At 42.5% G+C, this 18,450-nt stretch overlaps 2 protein-coding genes across 13 annotated transcripts; one reads left to right on the top strand and one right to left on the bottom strand.

Annotated features, from left to right (window-relative positions):
• Positions 1-41: 41 nt before the first annotated feature.
• On the top strand, positions 42-13,204 carry RHCE (Rh blood group CcEe antigens). 7 transcript variants are annotated; one of them, XM_083810126.1, is made up of 11 exons: positions 42-1,017; positions 3,592-3,627; positions 4,612-4,798; positions 5,017-5,167; positions 5,840-5,981; positions 8,331-8,491; positions 8,809-8,946; positions 9,178-9,308; positions 10,112-10,191; positions 11,285-11,358; positions 11,854-13,204. In XM_083810126.1, exons 1-11 carry the CDS (start codon positions 522-524, stop codon positions 11,878-11,880), a joined length of 1,623 nt encoding a protein of 540 aa, XP_083666252.1. In that variant the 5' UTR covers positions 42-521; the 3' UTR covers positions 11,881-13,204. The 7 variants fall into 7 exon arrangements, with proteins under 7 accessions (XP_083666252.1, XP_083666251.1, XP_083666257.1 ...); XM_083810131.1 differs by having other exon boundaries at positions 983-1,117; XM_083810125.1 differs by having other exon boundaries at positions 11,285-13,204.
• TMEM50A (transmembrane protein 50A) lies at positions 1,229-18,446 on the bottom strand. Of its 6 annotated transcripts, none has more exons than XR_014575102.1 (8): positions 18,175-18,332; positions 17,732-17,843; positions 17,263-17,375; positions 16,207-16,274; positions 15,917-16,009; positions 14,832-14,892; positions 13,026-13,100; positions 1,229-1,584 (listed from the first exon to the last, which is right to left on the bottom strand). XR_014575102.1 is itself a non-coding variant. In XM_083810140.1 (7 exons), the coding sequence occupies exons 1-7, from the start codon at positions 18,321-18,323 to the stop codon at positions 13,076-13,078; spliced, it is 621 nt and encodes a 206-aa protein (XP_083666266.1). In that variant the 5' UTR covers positions 18,324-18,332; the 3' UTR covers positions 12,926-13,075. The 6 variants fall into 6 exon arrangements, 3 of the variants coding, with proteins under 3 accessions (XP_083666266.1, XP_083666265.1, XP_083666267.1); XR_014575103.1 differs by lacking the exon at positions 1,229-1,584 and adding an exon at positions 5,981-6,726; XR_014575104.1 differs by lacking the exon at positions 1,229-1,584 and adding an exon at positions 7,028-7,234.
• Between the last annotated feature and the right edge of the window lie 4 nt (positions 18,447-18,450).

The following is an 18,450-nucleotide window of genomic DNA, read 5'->3' as shown; positions in this document are numbered from 1 at the left end:
AGAGCATCAGAAAGTTGGTCCCGCCCCCGCGCGGTCAGGTGGCCCGCCCACGTCTTTGATTGACGGCCAGGAGAACCAGTCGTAGGAAAGGGGCTCGCGAATTGATGGCTTTTAACCCAATCTCTGAGCAGGGTTTGTTCTGCTCCCGCCTACTGTCGTCTTGCGCTAGTTCCCGCCCCGTGCTGCGATTGACAACAGTGCTGCCCAATGGAAAAGAAAAAGAAAAAGAACAGGACAGCTCAGCTATCCAGTCGGAAGCGGAAGAAGGCGGGGCTTAATTCCCTCTGACAGCGTAACGCTGAAGAGCTCCGCCCCCATAATGATTGGCAGCCGCGCCGGCAAATCGTCTGTCGGGAAAGCCAAGTCCCCGGGCGCGCCGTGCTCCCACCACAGCGCGGCCCCGGCCGGACGTCTCGCGGGGGGCGGGGCGGGCACAAAGCAGCACGGGGACGGGCGGCCTCCTGCAGCACGCGGGGACGCGCACACTGGAGCGACAGCCGGCGGCCCAACCGCGGAGCGGGATGGGAGGGCGGGGCGACGCGGCGTCCTGTCCCGGCCTTCCCACGGGCGGGCGGGGCTTGTGGCTGGGCCAATCAGAGCCCGCGGCAGGAGGCGGCCGGGCCAATGAGGGGCAGGGCCCCAAGGCGGGTGGGGTGGGGCCTGCGCTGCCCTCGGGTGCTCGGTGCCGGCCGGGCCTGGCCGGGCCGCGCTGCGCGGGGGGCTGTGGAGGCCGAGCTGGAGCTGGCGGAGGCCTCCGGGCCTGGCTCCTCGCCTGCCCCTCGGCCGCCCGCAGCGCGGCGGGGCCCGGGCCAGCTCCGCCCTCTCGCTGCCGCCCGCTCGTCCCTCGGCCGCCCGGGCCGGGGCCGGCCGTCCCGGCTACGCCTGGCCCCTGTGGGGCGGAACGGCGCCCCCTGGCCGAGCACCAGGCGGGGCGGAGCGGCGGGCGGGGAGGGAGGCCCGGGGCGCTGCCGGGCCCCGCGGCGGGGCTGATGGGAGGGTGGTGCTGGCGGAGCCCCGGTGTGGGCCGAGCTCCTGCCCCGCCGTGCCCGCGGTCACTGCGCCTGGGGCGTTCTGGCTGGGAGGGAGTTTAAGGCGGAAATCCCAAAAAAAACAATTAGTGTGGCACGTAGTTCTCAAGAAGAGTTCTGGGGGAAAAATACGGTTAAATTCCTAGCTTTTGGAGTATTTTCCCCGTGAGTGTTAACGCTGCCAGGAGACTTGGTAACAGAGGTCAAAAAATATATATATTTCTGTTCATCTGGTGGGGGTGCAATGGTGGAGGGAGCTCCCAGGCACTCTTAAAGCCTGAGCACGATTCTTGCTGGAAAAGGATGAAAGATACGTCGCATTCATAAATCGCACAAACAGCATCAGTTACCCAAATCAGCTCCTAATGTTGTGTTTCAGCGGTTCCCTTCTCTAGAAAAAAGTTCACCTGACGTTCTGGTAACGTCTGAGTTGGCCACATGGTCCAATTCCCACAAAAAGGAGCTGAACGCAGATGTTCCGGCATTGGGATTTTTCTGAAGTTAGGGCTGTGCTCTGCACGTTTTGGAAATCCATTTAAATGTTCGTTAGGAGTTTCTGAAATAGGAGTAAGGGTACTTTTTGTTAACTTGCGGTTTTATTAGGCCTAAGTAAAAGCTGGTAAAGCAATTTGCTATTGCATATGAGGGAAGTCCAAAATACCACCACAACTGCAAATGTTTCACATACGGCTTGAAAGCCATTGTGTCATGTAGTCTGGGTTTTGCAGAAGGGGAATTGTTCCTTCCTCCTGTCCTGAGCTGGGAGAAGTTCCATGTAATTGTTAAATTTAAATAGCACCTCCAAATGTTTGAGTGCAGATTTTCAATAGTATCTAACAGACTTGTTAGTGCTAGGTCAGAGGTTGTACTCAGTGATCTTGGAGGTCTTTTCCAACCTAGATGATTCTGTGAAACCCCTCGCTTCTTTGTTGTTTTTTTGTTGTTGTTTTGTTTGTTTCCCCACCTTGTCTTCACTTTTAGACAGGTTCTGCTATCTTGAATTAGGCTTTTCCTTGGAGGAGTTTTTCCTTTTCCCCTTTCCCATTTCCAGTTACAAACTTTTACCTTTTGTTTTGCCCTGTCAAGTTTCCATACTTACTCCTTGATGGGGCTTCAAAATATCTATTTTTTTTAATTTATTTATTTTTTCCTAACAGTGTTAATATATCTAAAAGGAGTCCTTTGCAGGTTGTATGAGTTTTTAGGGCTCATATGTACTTAACAAATATAAGTGAAATGGAATTACACATACATTTTTGTTTTATACATACTTCTTTCACCAGTAGGTGGCTTTCTATTTGTATGCGTTGCTGCTACCTCAAAGCCCAGCATGCAAGCACAGCACTCAATTTGATACGGCCTCTAAGTAGGAAGTCAGAGACATAACCTTAGTATGTTGGTCTACACTACCTGAACAAAGAAGGGTTCAGTTTCCCAGAAGCATAGTGAATACTGAGAAGATAGTAATCTGAAGAAATTCAGCTTATGGGGTCGTTAATTGCCTGTCCTCAACAGGGCATATAACCTTATCTATCAAATTACAGTGACTGTGGATAAGAACACACAATGCACATAGCTAACTTTTACCATATGGCCCTTCTTATGTGCCCAAAATGTTAACTCTAATGGCTCCTGTTTTTTTTGTTTTTTTTTTTTTTTTTTTAAAAAAAAAAAGCCTATGACAACCAAAGAGCTCACAACCCGTAAGGCAACAAGTACCTTGTAGCCACAATGTGGTAATAAAAGTTGATAAATTTCTGGATGCAGTTTAGATCTGAAAGAAAGAATTGGGAGGGTTTAAAGCCTGCAGCATGTCTGCCTGCAACTTCCAGGCACAGGGGTTACCAAGGTTTACTACAGTGTTCACTGTGGCTGCTTCCATAGCCATACTCTAAAAAAAATAGACCAATATTGCAAGTAGCACAGAAAATGCTACGTTACTTCTGCTTGTCCAAAGAGTCTCAATTCCCTGGCACTGGGTTGGATTCAGTGTGTGTGAGGCTAACCAACCCAAGAATCACAGTCAGAATCTCAGCAGGACCCTCCCTGATGTTTAGATGGAGGGGTTTGGATCTAGGATTACTAGATGTAAATAAATAATGATTTAGCATGAACTTCAACATCCTACTCTTACGAGTCCATGTTCTTTACTTGCAACGTAGCTTATCTGTAAGGCACCAGAGCAGCTGTACGGAAGGTATCCTGGAGCATTACAGTATTGACAATTTGATATGTCTGTGTTCGTGAACACTCAGAGCTCAGTCCGTGTCAGCTGTGGCGAGCTTGGGCTCCTGACCTGTCACAGATAAGGAACTGTTCCTTGCTGACGCCTCTTGGGCTTTTTATCTCTTTTATTTCTGCCCCTCCTCCCTCCCCCCTCTGCCTTTTCTATTGGTTTGAGGTTACTGGAACATTTTTATAGAAAAAATATTAATGCGTTTGTGCTTATGTATGGTCTAGTGCACAATGCCTTCTAATTACCGCAGCTTCCGAAAAAGCGTGCCGTGGCTAATCCTTTTTCTGGAAACTGTTTTCATCATCCTCTTCTACTTTTTGTTCTCAGGTTACAATGCCTCCATCTCAAACATTTCCTACACAGGTAAGACTGCTGGTTTTGCTGTGAAAGGAAGGGTTGAATGTGTGCTTTTATTTTGCAGTGCAGTAGAGTTGGGATTAAACAGTTTTGTGTTTTTGTTAATGAGTAGAATGTTTTTACTGCCCTTTAAGTACTCTTCTTTGCCATGTATTATATTTATTTATATCAAAGCAAAGACAGTGAACAAAGATGTGATACTAATTGCCTTGCTTATCTGTTCTTGCTGTCTGTTGGTGGTAATCTTGATTCCTATGAACATAAACTTCTGAGGGCAGGCACTGCACTGAGTTAGGGGCCTAACTCTTGTGCAGTGAAGGCGGTGTGCTACAAAGTAAAAATTCAAGATGGCAGTGTTTTCCGTCTGAACGCTTGCTTCAAATACATGAAGCTATTACAGTGCAATTAAGGGCTTAAATATATTCTGGAAATGCATTTTGTGCATTGATTAAAGGAATGTATGAACAGAGTATGCTACAGCCATAGTGTATAGAGTATTTAGAGTGCTGTGCAAAAGTGAGTTGATTAATCCTCGTGACATTCTGGTATTGCCCTCCCTGTTTTATAGCTGGGAAAAATGAGACCTGCTTACTAGCAGTTTAGTATTTTGCTGTATGTAGAGGTCTGCACAGCCATATGAGACTATGACTGTTAGCATGTCCTGGGGGATACTTCCAGGCCTACAGATCCAAGACCTTGTACCTTGGACAGCCTCTTCCTTTTATGCAATGGTTTCTGTGTTCATCTGTTCTGAAGTCGCTTTGTAAAATTAAATTCAGGGCCAATGGTATTGTCTTTCTGGTTGCTTATGGACCAGAAAGAAAGCTTTGGGAATCTTTAAAAAATAATATTGGCACCAAATTTTTTATCTAAAGGCTTCTTAGTTAATTGTGTTTTGTTTTGTTTTTTTTTAATTTTTTATTTTTTTAAACCAGAAATCCAGTCTGCATTAATCACTTGACTGCTCTCTTGGTCTTTTCTGTCACGCAGATTTTCAAGATGTCAACAACATGGTGATTTTTGGATTTGGCTTTTTCCTGGCATTTCTGAAAAGATACAGCTTTAGCAGCACAGGATTCAACCTCCTCATTATTGTACTTGGTGTCCAGTGCTCCATTCTGATGGAAGGTTTATTAGTTCTCCTCCTTCGAGAAGCAAAGGAAGGTGATCTGAAAATGTAATTATTCCAGTTCTCACAAGAACTAATCTGGAGCTGCTGACTGCTTTTTGTCAAGGATAATGCCTTGTTTTGTTGACCTGATTGTGAATTAGCATGGTCATTTGCAGACTTTTTGGAGGGCTTTGGAGTGTCAAGTACACTTGGCCACCTGTCCTTCTTTCATTGCCCCTGGTGTGGTCCCGATATGGAATTATTATTATTTTCTTTCATTACAGCATAACAACGGCTGTTGTGAGTATGACTGCTGTGGTCATCTCCAGTGGAGCAGTTCTTGGAAAAACTAATCCTATACAATTAATTGTGATGACAGTTGTAGAGGTAATAGTTTTCCAAGCGAGCAGATGGATCAACAAGCGATTCCTGCAGGTATAGTAGTATGATTTCTAGTAACAGAGGGGAAAGTTTCACATGGACTTTGAAAGTGTTGCTTTTTGGTGATTCCTTAGTGCTATGCTGATGGGAACATCAGTGTATTTTATCTCATTCAGTTAGATTGTGGCTATGATTTCACTGAGATATGAAGTCTGACCGTGAGAGTACATTTAAGCGTCAACCTCCAAATGCTGAGTATTCTGCACCAATATAATTAGCTGATTCTTGACCTTGAAGGATAAGCTGATCTGATGGATTGGGATATAGTGCATTTGACCTTACCCATGCCCTGACCCACCCCCAACATATGTATGAAAGCTTTGACCTATGCTAAGGTACTAATTATCTTTAACCTTTGCTCCCTCCCTGTTGGTTCAATCTGGAAGATTAACAGCGTGAATGATAGACGAGCCCAGCCTGGACAGCACAGAAAGACCTGCATTTAATGTACAATGTAAATGTACTTCAGGCTCTCTGTAGATGAATTGTGTGTTTATGAGCTACACTGAGCTCAGATAAATTAATGTGGCATTAATAACTCAGGCCTAAACTGAGTGACTGTGATAACAAATAGTTCATACGGAGGTTGTATGAGTAACTATATCAGGGTCTTCATCAAAGGGTTTCTGTGGCATAAAATGTTACAAAATTATTCTGTTGATACAGGTTCCAGACAACATCAGCATGATGCATGTTCACCTGTTTGGAGCCTACTTTGGTCTGGCAGTCTCCTCACGTTTCTCTGAGCCATCACCAAGGTCTGAGAAGAATGCAAGTACCCCGAAGTCGTATTTATTGTCAATGTTGGGTAAGACATTTGGTTTAATGTCTCAGATGAAAGAAGAGATTGCAGTGAGAGCAAGAGGGAGGTTTTGGGGAACAGGCCATGGCACACTGAAGCTTTTGCATTCAAAGTACAGGTCTGAGTGCTGTCCAGCATAGAATGCTGCTGTGGTTCGTGGTTTCTGACAATGAGTTGGTGAGTCTCGGCAGTTTTCCTACCAGGCATGTAAGTCACTCTTGCAGAGGCTGTTTGCTTGTGTCAGTCTCAGCTCAAAGTCTACAGCAAATTAACTGCTCCCTCTCGCAACTGAATTCTCTCTTTTGGCCTTGTATAGGCATATCGGTAAGGGACATATGTACTGAGGTTATTACTTGTATTTCAGTAGTGTTTAGAGTGCCAAATGGGCTGAGGCTCAGTTTTTCTTCGCAAGGTGCTGTACAGAGATATAAAAATACAGTCCCTGCCTAGTAACATAAATGAGAAGATAAAAACCCACTGAAAGGAGGGGAATATGATACAGACATGCGCATGAGAAAGGATCTGAGTGATGATAGGCTGAACATATGGGAGTTCCATTTTTTTTCTTAAAGAAGCAATTTAGTTTCCTCATTATTGTGACTTCTGTTATGTAACTGTCACCAGCTGAACTAAGATCTTGCAATGAAGGCCCAGAGTGTAATTCTCAGTTGGTCTTCACCCCAAAGAAGGTGAAATTTCTTCTTTGGGGAAAGAGAAATTTAAATGCTGAGTCCCTGAAGTTCTTGCTTTGCTGGAGAATTACAGAACAGTATTTTAATCAACTTATCAAGATGCTCTTAAGCCATTGTTATAATTTTAGTACAGCTTGCTACAAGCAAGTGCTTGCTATCCTAAGTAATTATATATCTATACCTTGGATAATATTTGAGGTAACATGGGCAGAAAGGAGCAAGCAAATTCCTTATAGTTCCATTTTTTCTGGGGACTGTGTGAAGTGCTGAAGTCTTCATCCATATTTGGAACCATATTGTAAACCTTTGATTTTCATAGCTGAGCAGGTGCTCATAAGAATATGTCAGTAACATTAGTAGTTTTGTTTGTTTGTTGTTTTTTTTTTTTAATAACTAACTACTGAATTAATGTTTATAAGATTGTCATAGTAAGGATAATTCCACCAGTCTTCACTGCTAACACTGGTTTTGAATTGCCAAAATGGCAATTTAGTCCCGTATCTTGGTTGGTGGGACAGACCCACCTGAAGCAAACTGAAGACTTCATTTGGCAGATTAGTATATCACCTGTGGGGTGAAACGTATCCAGTCTTTTGGGGTAGACTGCAAGCACTGAACTTATGAAGAAGTCCTTTTCTCAAGGGGTATCTTTGACAGAAATAGCACTACACTTGCAGAAAAACATGAGTTAGGAACGTAATCTGAACAAATAGTACTAGTTTGCTGGGAAGCCTGTCAGTTTTCCAGATCAAATCAAGGTTAATGGGCCAAATACCCTGTCTGAGAGGCAAGATTATCACCTCTTTGGTGCACTGATAGGGTGAAATTTAGCAGACACAGTTCAGCATTTCAGGGAGACAAGATAAGCTTTTAGAAAAGCATTAGCTGCCAGGGGAGCTGGATTTAACCATTGTGCTTTATAGTGACATGGCCTGTCATTTCTTAATAGACTTGACGAAAGAAAACTTAAAATTTTACTGTCAGGTGAAGTGCTCAGGGACTGGTACCTCTCTGGTTCAGTTATGGAGAAGTGAATATTAGCTATGGAAGTTGAACAACAATGATTAATGTCTAGACAAAGCAAAATAAACGGCAGCTTATCTGTACTGTCATCTGTGCACTTATATACATCTGTGCAAAAACATCGGAGCAAGCTCCTGGATTTTCAAAAAGTTTCTTCTGTTCAGCAGTGCTTAATATTCCTGGATGTCGTTATTTTTGGTACCATTGAAAGCCTGTTTTCAAATGCCTGTGCAGAACAAGCATAATGCTAATTGTTTGGAAATGAACGGTGAAATTGTTCCCACTTGTATTTAAACCTCTGTTTAAGGGGACTATATATGAGAAAGTAGTTTTTAAAGGTGTTCTTGAAAAGCATTAAGTACATTATGCCTTGAGCTCCATGAAAGACCAGACAACTCCCAGTAGAGCCTTGATTTGGCTGCATGTATGATATTACCAAGTTTCTGGGAAGGTGTTGGAATAGCAGTCAGCTCCCAGGGCTGTCTGTGCTGTAAAGTGCTGCTATCCTTTGTTCACAACAAGGGAATTGCAGAATTGCAGCAAATGCAGAAATGTGGGCTGGAGCCTTCCAGACACAGCCTGTGATAGATTTACTGTGTTTTAGAGCAGGTAATGATAGTTGCTTGTCTTTGTCTCCAAGGCACTCTCTTTCTTTGGGTATTCTGGCCAAGCTTCAATTCTGTACTAGCTGATGCAGACAAGACCAAAGCAATCTACAACACCTACTTTGCACTTGCAGTGAGTGCTGTAACTGCCTTCACATTGTCTGTTCTGACCACAACGGATGGAAAATTCAGAATGGTAAGACTTGAGAGAAAACTGCGGTGTGAAAAAGCTATTTTTCTGTTACTTTCAGTAAATCACCGAAAGTATAATATCTATTAAGTAAAAACAGCTCCAAATTTTCAGCTTCACAGTCGTCATTAGCTCGCCAAGCAGAAGTCTTTAAATGTAACTTAGAAATTATATTCTCAGATGGTAATTCACCGTATACAGAAGCACAAATTCATGCAAAAGACATTCTACTTGCATAAGATTAGTGGTCTATGATATTGTACAGCTATAAGACAAGCAATGACTGAATTCTCACTCCATGTTTTTGTTATTTTATTTTACAGACTCATGTCCACAGTGCAGCACTAGCGGGTGGGGTTACTGTTTGTTATGCAGCAGAGAGTATTGACTATCCCTGGATTGCAATGATTTTGGGTCTGCTTGCCAGTCTGATAACCATATTAGGATCTTTCTGTTTACAGGTAATGCTCAAAACCTGAAATTCCTTTTTGTATAAGCTGTATAAACTTCTTTTCCAACGTAGAATACTTCAAAGTAAACCTCTTTTTCAAAGAAATTAAAGCCAGGAAACGAAGACTTGACTGGAGTGCAGGATTGCAAGTTAAAAGACCAAAATTATGTTTCTAAGATAGGCAATCTGCTGTAATCGACCTGAGGTTTTGTCTGTCAGTTAAACTTTTTCCTCTTTCCAGAGATGCTTGAATCCTGCTCTCAAGATTCATGATGCATCTGGAGTTCATTTCACTTTTGGCTTGCCTGGTTTACTTGGAGCTGTTGCCCAGGTTGTTCTCTTAGTAATAAAAAAATGGACTGTTTTACCAAGGTACATCATTTTTTGCTATTAATAAGTTTAATGATTATTGTATGGTACCCTGAATAGAGTTCTCATACATAGAGAAAGCCTGAAAGTTATCACAGATAAATCATATTTTACCAGATAACCTCAGATCATCTCTGAAGTCCAAAAACGTTAGTATAAAGACTTTCTGAGTTGAGCAGGCTTTGGATCAGAACTTTAATGTTACGTTTTGGTCCCATTTTCTCTCCCTTTTCATTTGATATTAAATACAGCGGACATGGGAGATGAAGGATGGGGAAGCACATCCTTCCAAGACTCATTTTGACTTTTGTGTTTCGGGAAAGCTTTGTACGCTAATACAGCAGCAGAGACAAAAAAAAAAATCATCATTTCTGTCTGAAAAAGGCTTTAACCCTTAATCAGGGGCAAAAATGCCAGCCTGGACTACAGCCACTCTGGACACCCAACTGGAAATTATACTTGGGGAGATATCCTGCAAAAGGGTCAGTGAAGTATAGGTCTTTGTAGGATTTTTTTGAAATGGCACTGGCACCTCATTTTCACAAATCAAGCCCATGTTGCATTATACAAGAAGTTCTCTGTGTAAGTTTCTCAACTTACACAGGAATGAATCACGGTGCAGTATCAGTCTGTATTAGGCTTCTGCTAGGATCTCTTAAAACATCTAATTGCAGCTGTATAAAGATTCTAAAATAATAATTTAGAGGTTTTGACAGGAAACGTGCATGTGCACCACTTGAGGCAGACTAATTCACATTCTGTTAAAATCAAACTGTCAAAGGCGAAACACTTGTTTTGCTTTTCAGCCTGGGTTACGTGGTCATGATTTACATCGGTGCCTTCTGCCTGACCATCAGTGTTGCCTTGATAACAGGTTTTATTACAGGTAAGTATGGAAAAACGTTTCAGTAATATCTTCCTCATTTTCACCATGGGCAAATGTCTTCCTATTACACCTGTTACCATGTCAGTGGAACTCTTGGTAGAAAGATGCCAGCGTAACTGGGGTGTTAAAGTGTGTTTCTATGTATAAATGATTTGTTCATATAGAAGGAAACTGTTGGACACGTTAACACCAAGAACTCTTCATAGATGGGCTTTGAAGAAGAGATGTATTCAGCATAACCTGCTAGCACCATTCGTTCGTTGGTGACATTTATTTTAACAGATGCTTAGCAGCTGCCTTCAGATTTCATACAGGAGATGTGTGAGGATGAAAATATTTCTACATTTTGGTATTGTCTTACTGACAGAAAAATGCTATCTTAGAGTTTCTCATTTTTTAGGCCTGTTGGTATAAATCTGCAAAGTTCCACTAATGTCAGTAGCTTGCTTACATAAGTGAAACATTAGGCCTTTGATCACTAGTGGTTTGGGGTCATCAGGGCTCATGTGTTCCTCGTATGACATTCTGCCTATTTTATGGCAGCTGCATTTTTCTCTGTTAATTCTGGTTTGAGTGAAAGAGAAATGGTAGTTAAAAGTTGCTGTGAAATATACTTTAAAATTATTTTTTTGTGCTTTAATTGATCTGCAACCTTTGCATTAGCTCAGGTGTAGTTAAAGAGGTTGAGCTAATCAAGCAGTTTTTACAAAAAACAGCTTAAACAATCATTTGGTCATTAAGTTTAAAAATCTACGTTTCCATCTGAAATCTCAAGCTAACAGTGCTGATAAGCCTGTTTGCTTTAAATACACAGGCAGTTTTCATGCAAGAAATTAATGACTTGTTACATATCTTTAGAATCTGGCAGACTGTTTAATGGAGTTTTACCTGTACAAATTAAGCTTTTATAATACAGGCCTTAATCCTGGTAAGCTTCTCTGTACTTAAAGTCAACTTGAGTCAAGGGGCTCTGATGAAGCATTTTGTTCCCCTTTTGTATTTTGATGTTACATTTGCATGTGTGTTACTAAGAAACCTCCAGTTATACACACTCTTCCCCTTTCTGTGATACATGTATATTTTTTACAAATAGGTTTAATCTTAAACTTCAAACTGTTGAAGATCATCCCTGTATCAAAGTATTTTGAAGACCACTTTTATTGGGAGGTAAGCTTCAGGGTAAAGTTAACCATGTGGGAGTATATATAGCACCAAGCATTCATTTCATAGGACACTTTGAATGCCGTTTGATGAACTGTTTAGAGCCTGCATATTGTAAATGTATGTAGTCTTCAGCTAGGATTCTCAGAGCTGTTGGTGGGCACAAAGCTAAATCTGAGATGAACTTGTCTGTTGTGATGCATAATCTTACATGCTCTGACGTCCTGTCCTTCATATACTGTCCTTGAGGAAATTTGAGCATCTAAGAGTGGGATTTTTAGAAGCCAGTAAGCAGACCAAGTCTCCTGGCCTTCACTGGGCGTTGAGTGGCTTTTAAAGCTGGTGCATAAACACAGGCTTTGTGCACATTTAGGCACTGAATGTGACCCTATGTCTGAATCACAGAAATGAGAATAAGCTTCTAATAAGGCTCTCCATTACCTTTTTCATATGATGATTTGATGCATAAAATGTTCTGATACAAGAATGTTTGTCTTGCAGTTTCCCCATTTGGCTGTTGGATTTTGAATGGATGAACCCACATGAAAGATCGACCAAGAGAAGGTCACTAGATAAAATGAGTAACCATGATCGGATGAAAGAGCAATTAATTATCAATTCTCATGCTCAAAAAAGCCTTCCCACACAAAAGTTTGGTAACAAACTGTTCTAGTTATTCTTGAAAGACCAGGTTGTAAATTTACACATGCAAAAGTTATTATGCATTTAGCTTTTCTGCTTTAATGGTCTTGCCTTAAATAGTTTGTAGAACATGTACAAAAAAGTTTGCTGCATTCATCGCTGTAATGGCTTATCAGTGAAAACGCTTAGAGATTTTTAGAAAGCTATTTTTAACTCCCCAGTTTAAAAGCCAAAATATGTATTTTAATATTATGTGTACAGGGAGTACACTTACTCTGATGTAGTGAAGTGTTAAAGTGCTTGTTTTTAAGCTAAATTCTGTTAGAGGCCTTGTAAAGCAAGGATTTAATGACTGAGCTGGATCTGGGCCAGAACTCTGCATCTTGCCAGACTCAACTCTTAAGTTACCTGACTGCCTGAAGAAAAATCTACACTTGCGTGGTTCAGGCTAGCTCTCTGGATGTTCAAACAGCAAAAATTAAATTGTTCTGCTTGTGGATGGCCTCACTGAAATCAACAGCATCGTTACTCATTACTTCAGGAACAAGCCTTAGAACACTATTCTTGAGCAGTGGCAGTCTGCACATGGTCAGCTATCCAAAAGGCTCTGGCTGCTGTGAAGACGTGAATGTCAGTCAGCGAATGAGGGAATAGTCCTTGCTTGGGTATTGCCGTTTGTTTGGATAGGGCTGGTTATGCGATAAATTTAACTGGATTGGGCCTAATTCTGTGCAACAAGCTTCATGGTACCAATGCTAAAACCTGATTTCCAAAGTGTCTCACGCTGAATTTTGATGTTTTCTTTTTTCATATTTTTGAAAAGTGGTTTGTTTTTTAATCATTTTAAGGAACATTGTATAGAGCTTCTACGCTGTAGATACAAGAATTGGTAATAGCACATACTATTTTTTTTGGTACTGGATAGATGGTCAACTTGGAAAAGTAAAAGATTTTAAAATGTATTGATTTAAGACTGCCAATAAGATGTTTTAAAGGCCTTACTTTTGATTTGAATGGAACACAGCACATACCTGTTTGCAGAGGACTTCAGCTGAGACAAGCAGGGGCTTTGGTCCATGAGCTACAGCCTCACTGTGCAGAAGATTCTGTGTAAACAAACCCCTTTTTTATGGATTACAACCCTGTGTTTCTTCATTATTTCCAAATAGTTGATATGTAAGTTCTTACATAATTAAAGAAGTCAGGCTTTGATTGTTTTTATTTATTCAGCACACTTGCTTAAAAATGAAGTAATGAGGGGAAAATTGCAACACTGAAAGCAAAGGGTAAGTTCTTTGTTCACTGTAGCAATGTATGCTGACCTCAACTCATTTATTAGAAAATAAGCAAAGTAGATCACTGCAATTAAAGGAAGTGTGAGACAGGTTTCAAAGTTACTCAGAGAGGAAGTGCCAGTTTTTCTTAATTCCAGCTCACAAAATAGCCAGTGATCTTACTTATTTTACCAACTGCATGCAGCTTCCATCAGCTTACAGTGCTATTCAGCTTGATACATATGCACTTACACACTTGCATTATTTCACATTTAGTGCACTCCTGCCTTTGTAATACTGCAATCCAAGCTGAACTTGTATATTCAGTATCTCACTTCTCAGCAATGAAACAAACATAACTTCTGCAACGCAAAGTTCTTCTGATGTTTTCTAGCAGAAGTCATTTTACAGAATCAGATTTTATCCCTCCCTTTCCTCCACATCTTTTTGCTCAGCGATTTCTTGAGCAAGTAGCCAAAATGTATGTAGAGGAAGGGGTAAAATAGCTCTTCCTGTATCTCACCGTTCATATGAGTATGCTTAGGGGATCAGAATTCTCCCTGGTAGTGACTGTCCCTGGTCTAACTCCCAGCTGAAGAGTATTCTTCCCTCATTTTTATTGTTGTTAGGAAATAGCTTACAGCAAGCTTTGTGGATGAACTACCTACAGCTAGAGCAACTATATAATTTATACTTGTGCCTCTACAGTGTCATCCACAGCAACAGTAAATTATTTACCAGTGACTCTCTCAATATCACCATAGAATAAATGAAATACTCAGGGGAAAAAAGTCTAAAGCAGCACCATTCTATGTAATACAAGAAAAGCCACGTACCAGTAAATTTTGAAATTAAGGAACTGTTTATATTGTCTGGACATCGGAAATATTTAATAAATATGTTAAAAAATTGTTTTAAAGCATTTTAGTAGGTCTTGGATTGTAAGATGATATAGAAACAGCTGGTTAAATACATCAGTTTTCCACTATTCTATTTACTTATAGCAAACATATAAAAGTGACTTCCATTGTTACTTTTAGCAATTTTATGTTTGTCAAAAACATTACATTTAAATCAGAGGAAGAAAACAATTTTTAGTGCTATGATTTAATTTTTACTTGTTTTATCTTTAGACACAATTGAAGGTCACTGTATACAAAATGGTTTTACAAAATTTTTGGAGTTATGCAGTTAAAAAAAAGACATGGCCAACGCACTTCCATAGGCGTGTTCATTGCCACAAATCTTCCGTGCGACCAAATTTGAAGACCAGTCCTCTGTTTAAAACAATAAAGGTACATGAATATGTAAGGGAGAAGATTAAATACCTAGTATTTTAAATACATGATTTCAGGGAGCAAGTTGAAGTATTTGTAAATCTGTGTCCTGGTCCTGCAACAAGACCTATGCAGACAGATCACAGAGTGCCTTAACCAGCAGTTTATTCACCCGTATCTAATTGCAAAAGAATACAGCTGAAGTAAAAAACAGATTACAGCAAATTCCAGTTTTAATAAACGAAAACAAATTAGGTAAGAAACAAACAAAGGACAATAGGCTTACCCAAAAAAGATGAATGCATTCTGGAAAAACACAGCTATACCTGGGTATACTACTGTTTTCTCTAAAGGAAAAAAAAAACTCCATTAATTTTTCAGAAGTATTTTTCTTTTCAAGAATACCCCATCTCACAACAAGCTTCTAGTGCTGTTACTACTACTAACAAATCTGCGTAAGGCAGATTGTTCTCTCATGGAATTAAGATAGCACTATACATCTGGTATAACCCTTTTCATTCTCTGACAAGATGGTTTTCTCCAATTTGTTACTCACCTGTGCAAAACAAAGATGAGCACAAGGCTTACCCCACTGGAAAATAATTTCAGTGGCTTTTGTGCTTCCCAAAATCATTTAGCTTTCCAAATAAAAGAAATCTGTCCCGTTCTATAACCCAAAATGTGCATTCATGTAAGGGGATCCCCATTGATTCCCCCAGCAAAATGGGTCTCCCCAGGTATCTGGAATTCACTCAAAAGAGTCAACTATTTAAAGCAACAAGAATTTAATGGTACCCATGTATCATCTCGAGCTGGGTGCCTCCAAGGAAGGACCCCACTGAAAACTTTCCCTGGGTTCCTATACCTGTACAATCTTCATTTCATCCGCTACGGCCCAATCAGTTCTGGACACATAGAAGTTATATTCCTTCAGATCAGCTGTTCTTTGTCGTGGGGCAGGTTGGTTTCTGTTACCTCCCAGGGCAGGTTCTCATCTGGTGCCATCCTTGGTCAGCACATCCCCCCTTCCCCATCGCTGCCACCCAGGCCCCTACACAGTGTGGCTCGCTGTGATTGACACCACTGCGTACCAGGTTCAGGTTACAGAGAGCTCATACTGCGGCCTAAGGCTTTGCTAATTTTACTCCACTAACATCAAACAATAGCTACCCGAATTCCTTACATACAGGCAGGGCAGCTTGTTTCCCTTTCACAACAGAAAAAGGGAAAGTAGTAGCATTTAGGAAACCAAAATATGAAAACTGGACCTCCTTAGAAACAATCTAAAAATAAGTTGCAAAATTCAGTAGTCATTTAAAATATTTGAACTTTTCAAAAATGGATCAAATCACATTCCATGTTATGTCTTACCTTTAACAACATAGCCTCCAAAAAGGATCCACATAGAAGCAATCAGAGATCCAAAAGCCATCATAAAACCAATGAACAGCCAAATCCGAGCACCTTAAAAAAGACGTATGGATGTTTTGTGCCTGTGTCTGAGTAGAAACCCATAACTTTGAACACGCTTTAGTTTCAGAGCACCTTTTGTGACACAGAGATATGCACATAAACACATGTACACCGGTACAGTTGTTACAACTCTTCCAAGAATTATGGACTTCACATAGATCCCTATATGATAACCTACGCCACTTTACCTGTTTGTCCTAGACAGCCTTCACTGTAACTGTCACCCCGAACTTGTCCGTTAGACACTGCATTGATCCTGTATGTGCAAAACAGGATGAAGGTGGGTAAACATTGGTAAAGCAAGAAGTGTTTATAGAACAATAGGAGAAACTTCTCAGAAACCCATTTAAATAGTGATGCATTTCTTACACTTTTTTTTAAGTGGAGAACAATGCTAAAACTTAAAAAAAAAATCCTGAAATACTACTAACACATGGATCTGTACGATGTCCAGTTTTTTAAATGGTTACTATACTTGCTATAAACAAATAAGACATATTATCCTGGCCTGCTTCACAAGAAGCATGACCAGCAGGTTGAGAGAGGTGATTTTCTCCCTCTAATCTGCTCTTATATATCTGCAGTACCCCCACCTGGTGTACTGCATTCAACTCTAGGACCACCAACATAACAGGGACATGGACCTGTTGGAGCAGGTCCAGAGGAGGGCCAGTAGGACGATCAGAAGGCTGGAGAACCTTTCCTATGAAGAGATGCTGAGAAGGTTGGGGTTGTTCAGCCTAAAGAAGAGAAGGCTCCGGGCAAGATCTTACAGTGACCTGCCAGTACCTAGAAGTGGCCTATAGGAAAGCTGGAGGGGGGACTCTTTATCAGGGAGTATAGTGATAGGACAAGGGGTAATGGCTTTAAACTAAAAGAGGATAGATTTAGAATAAATATTAGGAAAAAATTCTTTACTTTCATGATGGTGAGGCACTACAACAGGTTGCCCAGAGCAGCTGTGGCTGCCCCACCTCTGGCAGTGCCAAAGGCGAGGCTGGAGGGGGCTTTGGGCAGCCCAGGCTGGTGGGAGGTGTCCCTGCCCATGGCAGGGGCACTGGAACTAGATAGTTTCTAATGTCCCTTCCAACCCAAACCATTCTATGATGTTAGTAACAATCAGATATTACCTTGATTTGTTTTTCTCAGTTACCTCTCAATTTAAAGCCTATGCTCTTTTTTTAAATTCGTAACAGCACAGAAATTCTATGAGTGTGTAGCTGTGATCAAGAAGTTATGCTTACATTAGGAATGCAATTGTGGCTATAACCCCACAAGCATGGTAAGAATGGTTGAAGTCTTCCATTTTAGGGTACTTCACAGCTGCATCTATGATTATCCACCAACCTGTAAAGAACTATTAAAAAAAAAGAAAGCACAATAGCTTAAAATACAGATGCAAGCCTTTTAACAATACAAAAGATTGCTCTAGGAAAAAATTGCCAGCTTACAAAATCATACTAACAGTTCACTTACAGCATGGCTAGCTTTGTTTTCAGTTTAGTTCAGTGAAAGAGCAAAATCCGTGATTTATCTACTCCAATAGTAATTACATGGGTAGAAACCGAAAGACTTGTAAGGCTGCAAGCACCCAGAACACATCTCAGCGCTAACTCTGCTGCTAACACCCCCCCCCAGTCCTCCTTTTATTTCCCAGCAGCTCACTTTCAGTTCGCTAGCAGAATGGCACGGGACAGGCAGCGCAGCACGTACCAGCACTCCCGCAGCCACCGAAGCGATCGTGTTCCGCTTTTCTCCCCAGTCAACGCACTCCGAGCACCTCACGCTCTCGAGCAGACCTGACATTTTGCAGTGCTCTGAGGAACTAGGAGAGACAGACAGAGGCGCGTTTCCCTCACAGCAGAACCCCCCACAAGCCAGCAGCCGGCTCGGCACCACGACTGCCCGCCGCCCCCCGAGCCCCCCGCCCCCGGCGCCCCCCGCACACCACCAGGGGCCGAGGCCTCGGGACCGAGGCGGGCACCGACAGACAGCGCGGCCACCGGGCCTCGGGGGGCCTGGCCGCGCTCCCGCTCCCGAGGCCGAGGCCGGAACCCTCCGGCGGCGCTGCGGGAGGCCAAGAAAGCAGCGGCGAACGGCGCCGCCCAGCGCCCCGCCCGCCCCAGGGAGAGGAGCGGCGGCCGGGGGCCCCTCACCGGCGGCAGGAGGCAGCGAGGGCCCGCGGCCGGCCCCAGGTGCTCTGTGCGCACGCGCGGCCTCTCACGCGCTCCCCCCGCCGAGACGGGGCTGCCGCCCGCAGGCGCACCAGGGCCAGGAGTGCGCCAAGCGGGATCGCTTTGCGCATGCGCCTTAGCAAGCGCGGGGCGGGGCGGTGGCGGCCAATACGCATGCGTGTCTCGCCAGCCGCGCGCATGTCCGGAGATGTTACTGGCCGACTGCGCGTGCGTCCCGCTGTCCTCGGTACGTCAGCG

This window comes from Anser anser, assembly GCF_964211835.1.
Source record: "Anser anser genome assembly, chromosome: 24".
NCBI lineage: Eukaryota > Metazoa > Chordata > Aves > Anseriformes > Anatidae > Anser > Anser anser.
Note: the sequence above shows the minus strand (reverse complement) of the source record. Positions and strands in the feature narration are given on the sequence as shown.

What these genes read in the sequence shown, in the direction of transcription:
- TMEM50A (XM_083810139.1), bottom strand. Translation starts at nt 18,392, where the DNA reads ATGCGCGCGGCTGGCGAGACACGCATGCGTATTGGCCGCCACCGCCCC. An exon ending in GCCACAATTGCATTCCTAAT is followed by an intron (nt 16,275 to 17,262) that starts GTAAGCATAACT and finishes TTGCACATACAG; the next exon opens with GATCAATGCAGTGTCTAACG. An exon ending in AGGCTGTCTAGGACAAACAG is followed by an intron (nt 16,010 to 16,206) that starts GTAAAGTGGCGT and finishes GTCTTTTTTAAG; the next exon opens with GTGCTCGGATTTGGCTGTTC.
- RHCE (XM_083810125.1), top strand. Translation starts at nt 522, where the DNA reads ATGGGAGGGCGGGGCGACGCGGCGTCCTGTCCCGGCCTTCCCACGGGC. An exon ending in TAGGATCTTTCTGTTTACAG is followed by an intron (nt 8,947 to 9,177) that starts GTAATGCTCAAA and finishes TCCTCTTTCCAG; the next exon opens with AGATGCTTGAATCCTGCTCT. An exon ending in AAATGGACTGTTTTACCAAG is followed by an intron (nt 9,309 to 10,111) that starts GTACATCATTTT and finishes TTTGCTTTTCAG; the next exon opens with CCTGGGTTACGTGGTCATGA.